This window comes from Dermochelys coriacea, chromosome 19 (assembly GCF_009764565.3).
Source record: "Dermochelys coriacea isolate rDerCor1 chromosome 19, rDerCor1.pri.v4, whole genome shotgun sequence".
Taxonomy (NCBI): domain Eukaryota; kingdom Metazoa; phylum Chordata; order Testudines; family Dermochelyidae; genus Dermochelys; species Dermochelys coriacea.
The window spans coordinates 7,115,408-7,134,367 of NC_050086.2; the positions used below are offsets into that span (position 1 = coordinate 7,115,408).

Here is an 18,960-nt window from a genome sequence, read left to right on the forward strand (position 1 = left end):
AGCTTTGCAGGTAGAGTCCCTCACAGCTGCTTCTCTCAGATGTGAATTTCACATATAATCATAGTTTCCTTTGGGCTGGGCTGGGCTGCTGTTGAAGGGGCCAGGTTGGCCAGGAAATCCATCATTGTGGAGCCATGGTGCAGTCCTGTGGGTATAGTGATGACTATGTCAAGGTTGCCACTCATACTACAGTAGTTAAGGTGGAACGAATTGCACCTGTTGCAGGGGTCAGTAACTAGGTTACAGACTTTTTGGTGTAAGGGGAGGAGAGATGAAAGGGGATAGGTGCAGTATTTTACCTAAGACCTTATTGAAGGCTGAGGGTAAAGACACCATAGCCATTAAACATGCCATGGAGTAAACAGGCAAGCCCAGGAAAGAGCCAAAACTAGGAGCAATCAGAAAATATAGTTTACTTCAGTCATAGTTTAGATCTAAATAAAGATGTGAAGAAGTTTAAGAGGAGGGACAGTGTGGATGGAAGAAAATTGAAGTTTGGGGAATCGGAGCCCTGCTCATGGGGAAATCCAGGATACGCAGTCAGTATCCACATTTTCAGTCCAGAAGCCTTTTTGTTAAGCAGCAATAAGACACTCACCATTGTAGATATCACAGAATACACACCTTAAGAACTGACCCTGTGAATGAAGTAAATACAATAAACAGATATGTAGATACAAAATTTCTATCCCCATCCAATCCGCAATCTGCAAAAATGGTCTGTGAATATCTGCTGATTTGCAGGGTTATACAAACGCATACTGGGAAGCCCATCAGAAACAGGCTAGTTTCCAGAGGGTGAGGTTTAAAATCCTTCTAGCCATTTCTACAAGTTGGCAAAAGTCATCAGTATTTGCGCAGACCATTTTGAGCCTCTAAGAAAGGTTGCATTTTAAAGAGGGATCAGGCAGCCTACACAGTTAGAAAATACATCTGCACAATAACGTAAACATGGGTAACTTGTTCGTCACATAGCATTGTAACAGAAAATTAGCTTCTGCTTTCTTGCAAGATTTGTAGCCCACCTCTTTGTTTTACCACAATAATATTGCAAGCTGCAGGCTGACAGGATGTATGGCTAGCCATTACAATGCATCATGTCAAAGATCTGCCAACTAATAGCTCTGACAAGATGCATAACAGCTCCTTCAGTGGCTTTAGAATGCATCATTAGGAGATGAATGGAATCTTGAGAGCAGAGGATGAATCAAGCAATCCTCCTGGCTTGCATACACAACACTCATACTGCAGCTATTTTGGCAGCCTGCTTTGACATTCCCCTTCCCCTAAATGTTTTGTGTCTGTCTGGGAATGTTTGTTTCTCTCATGCATAGATGGATGCATGGGAGTTTTAAATATGTCTGGGATTAAACACTATCTCTAGTTGATTTTTATAGGGCTCTCATCACCACAGTATCTGACCACCAGCTTTGTATCCACCCACTTATAATACTGACAGACATACACAATTTAATTAAAAAGAAAAGGAGTACTTGTGGCACCTTAGAGACTAACAAATTTATTAGAGCATAAGCTTTCGTGAGCTACAGCTCACTTCTCACGAAAGCTTATGCTCTAATAAATTTGTTAGTCTCTAAGGTGCCACAAGTACTCCTTTTCTTTTTGCGAATACAGACTAACACGACTGCTACTCTGAAACAATTTAAGTAAACTCTGCTCTGCTAGGTGTGGGCTTTTTGCACCTGAGAGGCAGAACTTTTCTTCTCACAGTGTATCTTACATTTACTTATTTTATAATTAGAGACTAATAAAACTGCATCAAACAATTAAAGACCCAATATCTTTTTATTTTCCAATTGAGACTTATAAGCAACAACCAGCAGCTTGACACAAGGCATTTACTAGGAATAAATGACCAACAGAGGGTTAATGACCCTGGTCACATCCAGGCTGTTAGTTCCCCAATGATGCTCAGGAAGTGCCCCCTTTATTAGCTTTGTCATCATTCATGAAACAATAAGACTGTTCTTTGCTTCCAGGATACCTCAAGTTTCAGGACTTCAGTTCAAAGCACCAGTGTGGAATCAGGCTGCCTGCAATAAAAGGGGAAAGACCAGTCATGAAATTGGAAGAAATCTTTCCCTCCTAATTCCCTTGCACTGACTTTATGTTATTGTATATAACTTGCACCTCTTCTGAAGATCCTGTACCGCCCTGCAAGGTGAGTTATGATGCTTAAAATGTTTTTACTTACCATTTTTCAGATAGTGAAACTGAGGTACAGACTTGCCCATGATCAAGAATTCAGGAGGTGCTCCGATATCCTGCTGATTGGCAGCAGCTTAGACAGATGGAACTCCCAATCTCTTCCTTTAACCATTAAACTATACTCCTGTCCAAGACCTTAGTAGTAGAACCCAGGAACCCTAACTCCCGGTCCTCCAGATGTGAACTCATAGTGCCAAGCTCTAACCAATAGGCTCCACGCTCACTTCCATTGTAATGCTATAATTGCTGGGGTTTTAGATTTAAAAAACTGACCAAACCCACCATGGCTAGAATGGGAGATGAGGTTTTTACAAGGGATGCTGGAAATGCCCCCGGGCTCCCATGGGATGGGGCTGGAGCCAATTTTAATGTAATGCAAAGGGGAAAGGTCCATAAAATGTGGTGATTATTACGTTTAAAGATGACCCGTAATCAAACAGACCCATCTCAATACAGACACCCCCTCCTCCAAACACACACCAGGGCAAGCGCGTGGGGGAGGCAGAGGGGAAGGGAGAAACCCGGGTTGGGAGGGGGAGGTGGGGATTACATCCTGCCCAGAGACAGGCACTGCATCCTGCTGGTGTAATCCTTGCCCCTCCGCTCCCCTCTAATCAGACTCAGTCACAATGGGGCCTTTCTCTCCCCAGCCTGCTCCCGGGCTCGGAGCCTCCGCAGAGCAGGGGGTGGTCGGCCCGGAAGCACGGTGCCCCTCCCCAGCCTGGAGAAGGAGATTAAGACACCCCCCCACACACACATCTTAACCTGCCCCCTGCGGTCCCCCACAATACAGCCCTCTTCTGGCCCACGCACCTCCCCTTCCTCAGGGGCAGCTCAGCTTCCGAGCCCCACACCCCCTACCCTTGGGCGCAGCCCCTCTCCCTCCCCGCGGCCCACCCCCCCGCCGGTCCCACCAACCTATTCGCCCCAGACCGCCGCCGGCTTCTACCTGCCGCCGCGCTCCCCCTGGCAGCGGGCCGGGATGGGCCGTTCAGCCCGGGCCCCTCTCCGGTGCGCCCTGCGCGGGTGGGGAGCGCACACTGCGGAGCTTCCGCGGAGCCCCGGGCCGGGGAGGCGGAGTGAGGGGCCGGGGGCAGAGCCTCTCCACACCCCAGCGCGCTCGGCAGGCCCCGCCCGCCCCACACACGCCCGCCCGTCCGGGAGAAACTTTCCCCGGCTGCTTCCTTGGCGCCTGGCGCAGCCGGGCGCAGCGCGGACCCGGAGCAGGAGAACAGTCCCGGGGGGGCCGGGGAAGGGGGGACGTGGGGAGCTCAAGGCGCGGGGGGAGTCCTGGGGCAGGTGGGGGGGGGCCCGGAGCTCTGGGCGCAGGGGAGAGGCGGGAGCCCGGCTGCCAGGCATCCAGAGGAGGGAGCTGGGGCGCACGGGAGAGGGGGCTCCGGCGTGGGGCACTGGAGACTGGGAGGGAGGCGCTCTCCCCCCCCCACCCCGGATGGGGAGCTCGCGTCGGTCGGTGGCTCCCCCGGGCGGAGCGTAGCCAAGGCGAGCTCTCCCGGTGAAGCGGGGCTTTCTCCGACCCATCCTCCCCTGCCCGGAGATGTCCGGGAGGCGCTCGCAGGAGGCACCTGCGGCGGCTGCGGACACCTGGCTCCCCGCTGGCGGGCAGGAAAAAGGGGACGTGCCGTCCGCGCAGGGGGCCCCAAAGAAGAAGAAGCCCAAGTCCGGCTCCTCCAGCCTGCGCTGGGCTTTCAGCTGGCTTCGGGGCAAGAGGAAGAAGAAGAAGAGCAGCAGCGGCTCCAGCGCCCACCATGGGGCGCCCCCAGCGGAGGGGGAGGCGCCCTCTAAGGGAAAGAAGCAGGAGGAGCAAGCCAAGAAGGGCAAAGGTAGGGCAGGGTCTGCCCCCGGAGGGGAGGGGGTTGCGTGGGCCAGGGGCTGTTTGCTGGCTGGGTCTCTCCTCCTTCCCCTTCACCCATCGAGACTTTCCCCTCTCCCCCCTGCGCTGGTGTGTGGCCAGCCCCCTTCGCCCCGCTTTGAGGAGCCCTGCGAGGGGACTAGCTGCTGGTTGCCCTCGCTCGTGTTATGGCTATTGCAGCAGGCCTGTTCCAGTTCCCTGTAATCGGGAATGCCGGGCACCCTGTGTAATCTCATTCCTCCCCTAAGGGATGTTGCCGGTTCACTGGGTATGTTCTCTCTCTGCTGAGTCAGAAGGTCACAGAGACTGGAGGAAACCTGGAGCAAATCCAGATTCCTTCTCTTCCTCAGCACAGTGTTCACAGGAGCTGTGCTGCTCCAGGAGTGGCCTCTTGCTGGCGGCCTACTGCCAACATCACCAGCCAGGCCAAGGTGCTGGCCTTGGTAACCTGGATGTAATTCCTCCCCACTACTTCAGGGTGGCAATAGGGGCTGCTCTGCTCCTGGAGGCAGGCCTTCAAAGCCTGGATGTAAGATCATAGCTGAAAATGGCAAAGGCCTTTAGATCGATAACTCCCATCCTTCGACAGGGCAGGATACGATCCCTCAGAGAGGGCACAGCTACTAAACCGGGGCTATGCTCATGCCCTCCACTGCTCCTGTGTGTGATATTATGTAGTGCCATGCTACGAGGAGCTCAGCCCTTCATGCCAGGATTATCCACCCTCTTCCAGCCCTCGCTGCTCGGTAATGCTGTGTTGTTGGAGGTGCTGTTCTTCTTAACATGGCCTTTCTCCCTTTGCATATGGCCCGGTATACAAGTTGTAAGAGCGAAGTACTGCTTGAAGTGTTGTCCCTTGTCACCTGGAGGTCTTCTGCCAGTGCTGGGATGTGGTGTTAGAGACCCTATGTATGCTAGTGTCTCCGCTCACCTGTTAGTACATCAAAATGAAGTCTCCTCTGCCTGGTGTTTTGGAAAAGGGGATACAGATTCCTGTGGTAATCCATCCAGAGGAGTGCCCCACACCATGATTCGTTGTCCAGTATTACGTCCTGGCTCCCTCACTGGGCATTAGTTAGTTTAATTTGCAGGTATCCATAATGTGGGGAGTTGCTGTTTTTATCAATACTCAGTTGTTCTTTTACTGGTCTGTCTTTTATTTCTTTCAAGAGAACACTGAGAGCTGTGATAAGAGGGGAACAGCCATGGAAATGCAAGTTGCTCTTTCAAAGAGATCTTTGAAAGGTGGCTGAGTTTTCACCTAAGTCTCATAAGATGATACCAGCACATCCTGTCAGACATGTCTGGCTGCAGCTTTCCCGTGATGCTATGTGCTCAGATACCACGGTGATGGGTATAGCATAAGAACCTGAATATAATAGGTCCACCCAGTGTGATATTCCTCACTGCGGTGCCCCACCAATACCGGCATCAATTCCATACCTAATCTTCAAAACAGGGCCTATACAACCAGTCTCTGGCAGAGTTGGGATCAGAACACAAGAGACCCTGGCTCTCATTCTGCTAGACATGTACCTCTCTTATGGACACTGACCGTGTGTTGTGAATGCCAGCTAGGATTCCAGCATTATGCTTCCAGCATCTCTGGCCAGCCCTTTGACAAGTGTAAATTGGATATCTGCTCCATGCCCACTCAAACTGCTTTAAATGCCCCACTTCCTGAGACCCGTAAACTAGCTACATGCCTTACTCTGCTTTGCTGAGAGTATGAAACCATCTCCCTTTTGCGTGGGAGGCTGCAGGCCGTGTATGTGTATGTGTGTGCCATGGAGCATGTACACCGTGCTTAGAGTTCCTTGCCATGTTTCCATCGTACAGCCATTTCTTGGTGTGACGGGGAGAGAGGTGTGGATTGGTAGAAACAACATGCATATGAAATTATTGCAGTTTGCATGCCTGATTAAATCACTCTGTCTGTTCTAATAACATGCTCGCTTCCAAAATGTAAAACATGAAGGGACCACACCCTGTTTAACCCTTCCTATCCCAGCTGCTTTCCCATTTGCATTCTAATGATGTGGCCATGAGAGCAGCATGGACCAGGGAACTAAGCACTGGGCTGCAAGCTAGGAAGAGCGGTTCCATTATTGACTTGTTATGTGACCTTGGGCAAGTTACAGTCTGTGTTTCAATGTCGTCGTCCTCTGTAAAATGAGGGGGGAAACACTTCCTTAGGTTACTGAGGGGCTGTGCGGATTCTTCAGTTAATGTTTGGGCAGCACTTTGAAGATGAAAAGAGTGACCGCTATTAAAGTGCTAAGTTATTGATTAGTTTCTTATGTACACTGGGTGCAGTGCTGTTCACTGGAGTCAGGTAACACTCAGCTGCCATGCCTGAAATACTGACTGGGATGGAGGCTAGGTCTACCTTGAGCTGATGATGGGGCGGACCTATCAGTAATACATTTTGCCTGAGCCTGTGAATTTTCCAGTTATCAAGCAGGAGGCGACGGGCCAGGACTGTTGGAGGAACAGTCTGGAGTTAGGCAGGTCTGGGTTGGCCTCCAGGGCTCTGATTGTACAGGTTGCTGGTGGAGTCTGCTGATCTTTTTATACTTCTCTGGTTTTGGGAGGTACTTCAGGCCCTTCCAAAAACCAGCATGGAATCCTGTGAAATACCGTGTTCTCCAGCAGAGATGCAACCCAGGGTTGTGAATCTCTTCACCTTTGCATTGCACTCCCTTGCCCATTCTGAAGACTTAGATTTGGTTATGGAAGGGGTGGTTGGGATGCATGTGGAAACATTTCCTTGTGTCCACGCTGCGATAAGAGCCCTCCTCTCCTGGGGAGGGGGTGCAGACATACGTTAGAAAACGGCAGGAGGGTACAGGGTCTTCATTCCAGTGAAGTCAAGGAAGGCATGGGTCATGGGTGGGTCAGAATCCACTTCCCCTGAGCTTTGGTCTTTGTTCATGATTTGGGTGTAAACTAAGGCTGGGTGGCTGAGCACTGAAATAATGGAAATGTAAAAATGTAGGAAGTCCCATACTGGAGAACTTGGTGATCCATCTCATCAAAAATTCTGTCTCTGACTGACCAGTACCAGCTGAGCTGCATCAGAGAAAGGTGAAATTAATCCTGCAATAGACAGTTCTGGGATCACCTACCCATGGGAAAACAGTCTTCCTTCCCCCTTGTGCCTTGAAACAGGAGGGTATTAGATCTCTTCCAAAAGTTTTTTAAAAATCCTCTCTTTTGTATTCCTGGATCTTCTAATTATCCATAAAAATGTCCACACTTTAATAACAACAAAAAAAGAAGAAAGAATCCTGCTAAGCTCTTGACTGCAATTATACCTTGTTGCGAGGAACTCACAAGCTAACTCTGCTCATGGAAAGATATTTCCTTCTGCTGGTTTGAAACTTGCAGTTCCCTGGCTTGAGGTACCTTCTTCCCCTATTTGCTGCTGTTTTATTGCTTTACCAGCTGAGGCCTTGTGCTGTGGGAGCCCCTCCCTGTCCCTACAAAGTACTATTACCTCTACTGTTACTTTTAAACAGCAAAATCTTCCATACAGCTGCTTGGCCAACTTCCTCTCTTCTGTTTATTAAAAGAAATAAATCCTATCACTGTAATCTCTGTTGGCACCCTGGAGTATGGAAGGGTACAGTGAGTCTAGTTAACCTGTTAGGGTTACTACAGTATTAGGAGGATACAATCTTGTTAAAAGGACTCCATCAACACGCTTCTGTCTGAAAATAATTTACCTATTGTTTTTACAAATTAACACCTGAGATCACGGGAAATGAGACGAAACAATGATATTTCTCTGTTCATTCAGTTTGTTGATCCCATCTAATCTATCTGTTTTAGGTACCTATATGGCCTCCGTTACTGTGGCATTTTAGACTTTCGCAGTCTTTGATGTGTTTATCCTCACAACACCCCTGTGTGGTAGGACAGTGCTGTTATCCCCAGTTTTGAGCTGAGGCATGGAGAAATTAAGTGACAAGAAATCTATGATGAAGCAAGGAATTACTCTCAAGTGCCACGGTAGTGTCCTAACCGCTGAACCCTTGTGCATTTGCCTGTACTTTGGGTGTAGTCAGTTTCACTGTTTCCTGTGGGTAGTCAGTTTCTCCAGGTGTTGTGTGGGGTTTTTCACTTGGGGACAAGAAAGAAGAAAAGCATTAAAAAAAAACTCTGATCGCAAATCCACCCCAGTAGTTAAGTTGTCCCCTTAGCCTGTTAGCCCTGCTGTGAAAGTGCATGTGCACCACCACACCATTTTAGGAAGACCATTTGAATAGAATGTCATTGAGGAATGATGTCCTAGTGATTTTGGCCCATCTTTTGGGGGGTTAATCTAGGTTTCACAATATTATTTCTCAAGGGTTTTAAGAATGAAGGAGTTGATGTTCCAAACATTTTCAATTACTAATTTTTTTTTTTGTATTAATTTGACCCAGCAGCGCATAGACTCCTCACTGTGTGGTTAAAAATAAAATACTAAATACACTTAATGAGAGACAATTGTTGGAAATTTTGTGATTTGGTTTGTTGTTTGCCATGGTGAGCCAATATAACCTAATTGTATATCTGTATTGGAGGATCCTTGGTGCAGGGTTGTGATATAGCAGAAGTGATGTTGTTATCCCTGTGCTGGAAATTCCTGGGTGCTAGACTACCATAGATCAGTGAAGATGTAGTTGTGGGTAGTACTGGAAGTTCCTAGGTGCTGCACTTTAACAGCACTATGTCAGGACTAAAAGTCCATGGATGCAGCTCTGTGATAATAGCTGAGATAGTGAAATTGAATCTGAATGTAGATCCATTGCTGTAATATAATAGAGACATCCTAGTTCTCTGCAGATGCAGCAGTTGTATCCTAGTGCTAAGGGTTCAGAGTTCTGCTGTAATAAGCGAGGCACTGTAGCCATGTGGACATATCCTCAGAGGCAGCATGTAGGAATGTCTACACTACGAAATTAGGTCGATTTTATAAAAGTCGATTTTTAGATATCAATTTTATACAGTCGATTGTGTATATCCCCATTAAGAGCATTAAGTTGGCGGAGTGTGTCTTCAATACCGGGCTAGCATCGACTTATGGAGTGGTGCACTGTGGGTAGCTATCCCACAGTTCCCGCAGTCTCCCCTGCCCGTTGGAATTCTGGGTTAAGCTCCCAATGCCTGATGGGGCAAAAATATTGTCACGGGTGGTTTTGCATACATGTCGACAGTTGCCACTCCCTCCCTCCCTTTCTCCCTCCATGAAAGCAATGGCAGACAATCGTTTCACGCCTTTTTTCTTGGGTTACCCGTGCAGACACCATACCACGGCAAGCATGGACCCCACTCAGCTCGCCACTGCTTTTGTGAGCATTGTAAACACCTCGTGCGTTATCCTGGAGTATGTGCAGAACTGGGCTAAGAGACGCCAGCACGAGGACGATTGTGATGAGGACATGGACACAAGACGTTCCTGAAAGCACGGGCTGTGGCAATTGGGACATCATGGCGGCAGTGGGGCTGGTTGACACAGTGGAACGCAGATTCTGGGCCCGGCAAACAAGCACAGACTGGTGGGACTGCATAGTGTTGCAGATATGGGATGATTCACGGTGTCTGCGAAACTTTCACATGCGTAAGGCCACTTTCCTTGAACTTTTTGAGTTGCTTTCCCCCACCCTGAAGCGCAGGAATACCAAGATGAGAGCTGCCCTGACAGTTGAGAAGCAAGTGGTGATAGCCCTGTGGAAGTTTGCAACGCCTGACTGCTACCAGTCAGTCGGGAATCAATTTGGAGTGGGCAAGTCTACTGGGGGGACTGCTGTGATCCAAGTAGCCAATGCAATCGCTGACGTTTTGCTATCAAGGGTAGTGACTCTGGGAAATGTGCAGGTCATACTGGAGGGCTTTGTTGCAATGGGGTTCCCTAACTGTGGTGGGGCAATAGACGGAACGCATATCGCTATCTTGGCACCGGACCACCTTGCCAACCAGTACATACGCTCTACAGTACAGACGCTCACCTCTTTAGGAACTCCTGGCTGTTGGAGCAGTTGCAAGAAGGGACTTGCTTCCCAGACTAGAAAATTCCGTTGGGGATGTTGAAATGCCCAATAGTTATCCTTGGTGACCCAGCCTACCCCTTGCTCCCATGGCTCATGAAGCCGTACACAGGCAGCCTGGACAGTAGTAAGGAGCAGTTCAACTATAGGCTGAGCAAGTGGAGAATGGTGGTAGAATGTGCCTTTGGACGTTTAGAAGCTCGCTGGCGCTGTTTGCTGATTAGGTTAGACTTCAGTGCAACCAACGTTCCCATTGTTATTGCTGCTTGCTGTGTGCCCCATAATAGCTGTGAGAATAAGGGGGAGATGTTTATGGCGTGGTGGGAGGTGAGGCAAGTTCTCTGGCAGCTGAGTTAGAGCAGCCAGACACCAGGGCGATTAGAAGAGTACAGCTAGGCACGCTGTGCAACAGAGAGGCTTTGAAAACCAGTTTCATGACTGGCCAGGCTACAGTGTGACAGTTATGTCACAGTTATGTTTCTCCTTGCTGCAAACCCGCCCCCTTTGTTGATTTTAATTCCCTGTAAGCCAACCACCACCCCCTTCTATCACAGCTGGCAAAGGAAATAAAGTAACTATTGTTTTGAAACCATGCATTCTTTCTTTATTAATTTAAAAAAATGTGAGATAACTGACAAGGTAGTCTGGGTGGGGTGGGGTAGGGTGCGGGAGGAGGGAAGGACACATTTCTTATTGTAGCCACACTACAAATCAAAACAGTTTGAATGACAGCCTTCTGTTGCTTGGGCCGTCCTCTGGAGTGGAGTGGCTGGGTGCCTGGAGCCTCCCCCGCCCCCAGCATTCTTGGACGTCTGGGTGAGGAGGATATGGAACTTGGGGAGGAGGGCAGGCGGTTATACAATGAATGCAGCGGGGGTCTGTGCTCTTGTTGGCTTTCCTGCAGTTGCAACAGACGCTTCATCATGTCCATTTGCTCCCCCATTAGCCTCACCATCGCCTCCTACCTCTGCTCTTCGCGCTCACTTAATGCTTTCCTGGTCTCTGCCACTGAATGCCTTCATGCATTAAGCTGTGCCCTATCAGTGCAGGAGGACTGCATGAGCTCGGAAAACATGTCATTGCAAGTGCGTTTTTTCTGCCTTCTAATCTGTGATCTCTGTCCCTGAGGTTAAGATAGGGGGAGCATAGAAACATTTGCACCTGGGGGGAGATAAAAAGGGAGAGTAAAATTTAAGATGATACATTTCTGAGAACAAAAGGGAGACTCTTTCACAGTGAATCTAGGAATTCACAGCAGACAGCACATGTGCCTTAGGTACAAGGTCGCATTTTGCCTTTTATATTGAGCGCCTGCCAGTATGGTGACACATCACAAATGGCTGGGCCACAGAATTCGGTTTCCAGGCAGCCATGGTAAGTCTTTTGGTACGTGGGGTTGGCTTCTTATGCCTTCATAACATGTGGGAATGGTTTCAAACTGCAGTGCTATCCTTTCCCGTAGCAAGCAATGCCGGTTGGGTTTCACATTTAAAAGGAGGGGCTGCGGTTTTCGAGTGGATGTGGAGCACACACCTCCCCACATCCCACTGCATGGCTATTCTCTGGGATGATCCCTTCACCCCTCCCCCCATCGTGTGGCTATTCTCTGGGATGATCCCTTTTAGCCAAGCGCAAACAACCCAACATGAACGGGGTCCTTTTACTGTTCTCTTACAAAAAAATCCCCTATTTCAACCAGGTGACTGACCATGAATGATATCACTCTCCTGAGGCTAACACAGAAAGATATAGACCGAATGTTGCTTGAATGTGACCAAAACCCAGGACCATTTGCTGCCGTGCTTTGTGCTGTAATGATTCCAGACTATTTGCTACTGGCTTGGCGTGGTGAAGTTTCCTACCGTGGAGGACGAAATAAGGCAGCCCTCCCCAGAAACCTTCTGTAAAGGCTTTCAGAGTACCTCCAGGAGAGCTTCATGGAGATGTCCCTGGAGGATTCCTGCTCCATCCCCAGACATGTTAACACTTTTCCAGTAGCTGTACTGGCCGCGAATGCATCCCAAGTCTTCAGGGCAAATAAGACATTAAACACTATTGCTTTTAAACCCTGTACTGTAGTTACGAATGTGCACTCACCAAAGCTGCCTTCTCCGGCTTCAGGGTTGGGGATCCCGCCTTGGAAGGGTATTGGCTCCAGGGTGATGAGAAGGTAGACCAGGGCTGAGTCTCTCATTCAGGAGAATTGCTTCAATGTATTTGGTAATGAACATGTTAATCTGCAGAGAGTAAAGAGCGACATTTCAGAAAATCTGAACAACAGGAATCCACTGGCTGGTCTGAGCTGGAAACTGTAAGCTTCTCTGTTAAACAAAGAGAGGTGTGTCTGCCAGCCACAGCTATTCCACCTGGAGACAACTGGAAGAATTACTCTTGCAAATAATGTTCCATAAGATCCGATAAAACTATTTTGCTGGAGTCAGGTTTCTCTTCATAAGGACGGTTTTATTTCATAAGACAATATGATCATTGACTATGACTCCAGCACCGAAAGAAACAGAAACCACTGAAAGGTGAAGAGCTGAGCAAAGTGTCTATCTGCCAAACTGGAGTTCACGCCGTTGGGTTTTCTGTGTCTACTACTACAGGTGATGAGCACCTGAACACCTCAGCTGGAGCAGGGGGGAACCCACTGCTGTAGGTGCTAGTGTTGCCATCAGTCATAGCAAGACCTGGGGGCCTGGACTCGGGCTTTGCAGGACATGAGTGGAAACCCTTCTGGGTTTTTTTTTTTTCCTGTTAAAGGTTTGGGATCTTAAACATTTTTTGTGTTACCTTTTTTTCCCTCAGAATTCCATTTCCCCTTTAAGAGATCATCCTAGTAGCCTAGATCATGCTCTGTGTCTGTTCATTGGCATATTGAGGGTAGAAAATCGTAGGGCTGGCTTATCTGCTCCTTCTGCCACGAGAGAAGGGTCCCATCACTGTAGGACTTTGACTCGTTGGTATAATGGGTTAAAAGCTAGGCTACAGTGACTGTGGAGGTTGTAACCTTTCTCAGCATAGTAAGGAGGAGGGACATAGGTCGACGGACTAGTACTGAAACCTCAAATTGTGGGCTTTGATGCAGAGTTTTGGATTGGAAAGATGTCAGATTGGCAGCCCTGGGAACTGAAGATGTTTGTTTAGCCACAGAACAGGTCTGGCCTAGGCTTAGTGGGGCGAGCTTTCCCACTCATTGCCCAATCAGTGGGCTTCAGTTCTGACTGGAAGGAAACAGCTGTGGGGGTGAAGAGGGCTGCTCAATCTCCATGGGCCGTTAAGTCCTTTGGCCATCCCCCGGGGTGCCCAGCTGGTGTCAGGTCTGTGATGTGGATGCTTACAGGAACTGGACTGAGACCATCAACTCCTCTCACGTAGGCCACTAAACTGCCAGCAGCAGGGGAACGACTGGCCGCTAGGGACCGAAGCTGTGTTTGAACTGGTCACCGAGTGGTGAAAGGCTCCATATCTTACCACCAACCCCCTGGAACACCCGGTCCCCTTGATGAATAACTAGGGGGTTTCTTCCACAGCATATGCTAGAGGCAGAAAGGCCCCCTTGCACTTGTTGGTCTTGCTGTCACCTGGTTTTGTAGCAATGTGAGTGTGCCTCCTTGATGTAAATGACATGCTGGGAGAGTCTGTGATGCTTCCGGGCTGCTGGAGTGTGTTCTGAGAGGACTCTGGAGTGCAATGTGGTAAAATCTGAGTCCAGAAGGCAGAGATGTACGTGGCCAGTTGCAGCTAGTCTGCAGACATGACCGTGCTGGGGGCTTTGCCATGGATCTTGTGACAGAGTCTGTTCCAGTGCAAACAGTAAGCAGATGGGTAATGAGCTGCTCTCAGTGGGTAGGTGGTGGGGCTTCTGGCTGATCTGGATTGTAACTAAGAGCGACACTCATGCACTTGAGATAGAAGGGGCCATAGAGGCAGCAAGATCTGAAACTAGTGAGGTGAGCAGCTCCCTGGGCTCAGCAGATTGTCTCTACATGGCATATAAACCAGGCCAGCTCAGGGGGCCCACTGTCCTTCTTAATCCCACCAAACATGGGCTCAGTCCAGCTCTGAGGCCTCTGCACCCCTTTGGGGCCTTCTGTGCCTCAGAGCTTTACCCGCAGGTCCCGAGCCTCGAGGATATGCCCATACCCTGATCACTGTGATGAGAGGCAGTGAAGTTTGGGTGCTGTGCAGAGTGTCTGAGCCAAGGGCTCAGGGTCATGGGGGAGCACATGTTCCTGGTCTGGGCACTGAAGGGTTTCTGTGTTGGGGGCAGGAAGGGAAGGTTCAGGTTGTATCCAGACAAGCTGGTTCTTTTCGTGGCAAGAGAGGAGCAAATGTGTCGTGGAAAATCTGTTGCATGCAACGTCCTTTGCACTCTGCTGTAGAGTTCCCTACTGTGTCATGCAGAGGAGAGAGGGAAGTCTGGAGTGGAGAGGTTACTTTCTTTTGCCACAGTGAAGCCACTGTGTTAGGACACCTCCTTTCCCGGGGCCAGATCCTGCGAACCTGCAGGGGAGAGGCAGAGGCCAGGGCAGTCCTTTCGGTCATTTCATCATGGAGACTCAAGAATGTGGTGCAGGCATGTGACTCCAGCCTGAGCACCCCCTCCCCAGCTGCTGTGATCTTGCAATCTGGGGAGAAGCCTGTGTTGTAAACTAGTTTGTAGTGAGCAATGGGATCACAGAGGCTAAGCTGTTGCTCACCCATCCTTTCACATCCCCAGCATCTTCCATGGCAGAGCTGCCACCAAACAGACTGACATTTTGGGTGCAGCTGATGTTAGTTATTTGTATTGCAAAAGCAGCAATGCCTAGAGGTCCCATCCAAGATCAGGGCCACATGGTGCTAGGTCCTTGCCCCATTGAACTTTCAGTCTAAGTCAGCCTGTGTGTGGAAGAAAGGAGGAGGAGCTATCTCCATTGAACTGCGGGGAGTTGAGGCTCAGAGATGGTGATTTTCCCAGGGTCTTACAGAGTGTCTGTGGCAGAGTTGGAAATTGAACCTACAGCTCCTGATTCTCAATCCTGTGCCTTAGCCACAAAGCTGACCTTCCTCCTTAGCAGAATGTCCGATTAATCATGTAAACACTGTCCTTAAGGAGTGCGTCCTGTGTGCCCATGACTCTGACCAGCTGATCCCTCCCTGCTCTGACACCATCTCATTTTCAAATTCAAAGAAGAGGAGAAAGCTATGCTTCAGCCAGGCCTTGAATCTGACATGCTGCTTTTTTGGATTAGTGCCTTTCACAATCTCCTGTCTCAGGGCTTCTCTGCACAGAGGTTGCACTGGGTTAACTCTTGAATCAGTTCATTCAAACCAGTGCAGCTGTGTGTGTGGACACTCTTTTTGAACTATCAACCTTGTTCACGTTTGTTTAATTTGCGCCACTGGATGACACGAGCCAGGCAGATGGCGATGTAAGTGTCCATGCACAAAGTGACATCCATTTAATCTGTATCAAATCCCCCCTTGAGTTGTATTGCTGTAGCTTCATGTGAAGAATGGGCTGTGGAGGGCAAATGGGCTGTATGTGTGCTCTCCTATCTGGGAGTCTGTATATAAGACCTGTTTGCCTGTCTTGGCTACTTATGTGGCCCCCATCTCCGTAGTATCTGAGCTCCTCACTGCCTTTAATGTATTTATCATCTCAGCCCTCCTGTGTGCCCATTGTACAGATGGGGAACTGAGGCACAGAAAGATTAAGTGACTTGCTTTCGAGGACCTCTCCGCTATTGCCCTCGCCTGGCTCTGCTCCCCCTTCCACTAGAGCGGTGAGGGTGGGCTGGATGGGTGTGTGATGGCCAGAGCTGGCTTTTGGGAGCTGTGACCCCACCCTGGTTGATGGGGGTGAGGGGACGTTCATGGGGAACAGTCCCAGATGTAATGTGAGCCTGGGGGCTGTGCTGCACACTGGTGGGGGCAGGATCCCCAGGAGCCACTCGCGGTGGGCCCACCGTATCCTAAAGCCAATCCTGGCCATCCCCCACTTTGTATCCCACTCCCTGGCAAAGCTATGGACTCTACGACCAACCTGATGGGGACAGGATGGGGTGTGGGCAGAGAGAGAGAGAGAGAGAAGGGAGCAGAGCTGCAGGGGCAGAGAGAGGGAGGGTGAGAGAGGACAACCCTTCCCAGCTGTTCTCCTGGAGGCCCCTCCTCTGTGTCAGCCCTGATTGGCTCCGGGGCTCAGGGAGAGCGCAGCCTGTGGAAAGCTGAGGGCTTGACCGTCGCTGGAGGGATGGGAACTGGAGCTGAGCGCCGGCTCTCTGGAGCTGGAAGCAGGCCAAGGTGAAGCCTGTTTGGTGCAGTCATGTAGCACCCCGCGCTTCCTCCACCCGGGAGAGGGGGAGGGAAAGGGAAAGTGCCGTCTGCACACACTGGCACCATGGGCAACATGCACCACAAGAGGAACCCCCCGAATGCCAAGGCCAGGTCCTTCTGGCATTTTGGCCGCACAGGGAAGCTGAAGACAGGTAGGAGCCTGAGGCAAGAGCCCAGTCAGTGTGTGGGGCGGGGAGGGGGGAGGGCGGGACTCTGTCGATGGCAGCTCCAGCAGGGCTGGTATGGTTCATGCACGGTACAACGGTATTCTGCAGTCATGATCCACAGCCTGTTGCTGGCAGATGGGTGCCCAGACTCTGGGGCTGGCACGTTAGCACATAGGAGGAACTGTGCCCATGTCCTTGTACCCAAGGTTGGGCTGCTGTGGGTAGGAGGTGGTGTCTGTATTGGTGCTGCGCGATGTGGGGGCTTTGTGCAGGTACCCAAGGATTCTTTTAGCGAGGCTGGAAGGAACCTGGGTGGGTCTGAGGTTCCCGGAGTTTTGCAATCTGCTGCAAGTGCACCTTGCCGGCTCTGCTACGGTTAGTCGGGGCTGGGTCTTGGAGCACTGGAGCTGAAAAGATCCTAATCTGCTTTGGGACTGGTGAAACTCTCACTGTGCTCACTCTGAGACCTGTGCTTTTCAGCATTGTCAGTGCAATTAACATCCATCGAGTTAGTTACTGATTTGTTTTTCTCTTCTCAGCTAGTCGATGGCTCCAGTGATTAGGGCAGGCAGAAGGGAGCCAAAACTCCTGGGTTGTATTCCCACCTTTGCCATTACCTCGCTGTGTGGTCGTGAGCAAGTTGCTTTCCTCTCCCTGTGCCTCAGTTTCCCCTATCTTGTAAAACTGCATCAAGTTTAATGACTGTCTGCAAAGTGTCTTGAGATCCTTGTATGAAAGTGACTTACTGTGAATGGGCTGTGTACATGCACAGTGTTCTTACCTGGACTTTTCATTCTCCCTGGTTAAGCACCATATTGATTTCCATTTTTGTTCTCCCAATATCTCTGTCCAACCCACACCATGAGGAGTGGGGAGGGCAAGGAGTAGATTTTCCTTTGACTTATGCTTTCCCCCTCGTTCCAAGTTGGGAAGATACCTCCACTGCAGGAGGCTGCAATATAAAGGCAGAAAGTAAAACTCCTAACAATACTCTGTTATTGTTGGCTGACTGGGGAGGGGGGTGTACAAATTCCACTGCTTTCTCTGCTCTGGTTCCATGGATTCAGAATGTGAAAAGTTTAAGAACTCCAGAGACTGAGGGCAGGGGTGGTGAATGGACCATGTCCTTCCTTGCTGGATTTGGGTATCAGGGGAGACAGGGGACTTGATTCCTTGGCAGTTGAACATGTGTTTCAGAGGTACCAGACCCCCTAGGGTATCCCTCCCCCACTAAGATTCCCCCATCAGTTCAGTGGCTGAACTGGAGCAAGCTGAAAATCTATGAAATTATTCTTGTGATAGTTTTGTCCTGGTTCAGACACTGAAACTGGCCCATCCTTTAGATTTTGCTACATTTGCGATTGTTACCTCAGCTGTGTGTGTGTGTGTGTGTGTGTGTGTGTAACATGGGAATGGGGGGTTCAGTCTGCACTTGAGCAGGAATCTAGGCTGGAAATCAGAAGAAGGTTTCTAACTATCAGAAAAGGGAGGTTCTGGAACAACCTCCCAATGGGAGTCGTGGGGGGCAAACAACCTGACTAGTTTTAAAGAGGAGCATGATAAGGTTATGAACGGGATGACATGATGGAGTTGCTTGAGGTGGCAGGGGACTGGGTTTGAAGGCATGGAAGGTCCCTGCCAGTCCTACGTTCCTGGGTTTGGCAAAAGCCCCCAGAAGTGGGGCACTCTTGTCTAATAGATCAGAGTGGGTTTAGCCAGGAAACCTGGCTTCTTGTGCTGCTTCTGATACTGCCTTGCTGGGAGAGACCTCACTTCTCCTCTTCGCGCTGGAGTTTCCTGTCGTGGTACAGTGCTGTGAGAGCTCTGCATAGAGAAGTTCCATGCAAGTGCAAAGTCTGAGAGTTGGGCTTTATCCCCCTTCTAATGATCACCGAAACGGGGAAACTCCCCACTGGGAAGACCAGCTGGCCCAAACAGACGTGTGTGGGCACTGATAAACTGAGATGCTCTCTCACTTGCTGCTTTTTACATTTCATACCCAAGTATGACCCAAGCAAATGTGCAATAATATCCAATGCCTGCAATATACCAGTGCAGCCCCAGCCTCCTGGAGGCCAGTGAGTGAGACCTGGCTTGGAATGACCCTCTGGGAGCTGCCCTAAATCCCAAATTCTGTGCTTTGTGAGACCAAAGCTGTGCCCCATTTCAGCGTGTGCACTTCTCTGCCCATTCTGATCCATTAGACAAGTGCCCCACTTCTGGGGGCTTTTGCCAAACCCAGGAACATAGGACTGGCAGGGACCTCCCATGCCTTCAAGCCCAGTCCCCTGCCACCTCAAACAACTCCATCATGTCATCCCATTCATGCTCCTCTTTA

At 49.9% G+C, this 18,960-nt stretch overlaps 1 protein-coding gene and 1 long non-coding RNA gene across 3 annotated transcripts in view; one reads left to right on the forward strand and one right to left on the reverse strand.

Annotated features, from left to right (window-relative positions):
- Positions 1-1,787: 1,787 nt before the first annotated feature.
- LOC122458264 lies at positions 1,788-3,468 on the reverse strand. The gene is made up of 2 exons (XR_006278221.1): positions 3,179-3,468; positions 1,788-2,054 (listed from the first exon to the last, which is right to left on the reverse strand). It is a non-coding gene; the product is annotated as an uncharacterized LOC122458264 (long non-coding RNA).
- Positions 3,469-3,536: 68 nt separating this feature from the next.
- The window catches only part of KIAA1522 (KIAA1522 ortholog), a 56,906-nt gene continuing 41,482 nt past the window's right edge, over positions 3,537-18,960 (forward strand). The window contains exon 1 of one of the 2 annotated variants that reach the window (XM_038377669.2): positions 3,537-4,070. In XM_038377669.2, the coding sequence (XP_038233597.1) occupies positions 3,785-4,070 (286 nt within the window). In that variant the 5' untranslated portion in view covers positions 3,537-3,784. Of the gene's footprint in view, positions 4,071-16,334; positions 16,608-18,960 lie in introns of those variants that run through there. The other variant, XM_038377673.2, reaches the window with a different exon arrangement.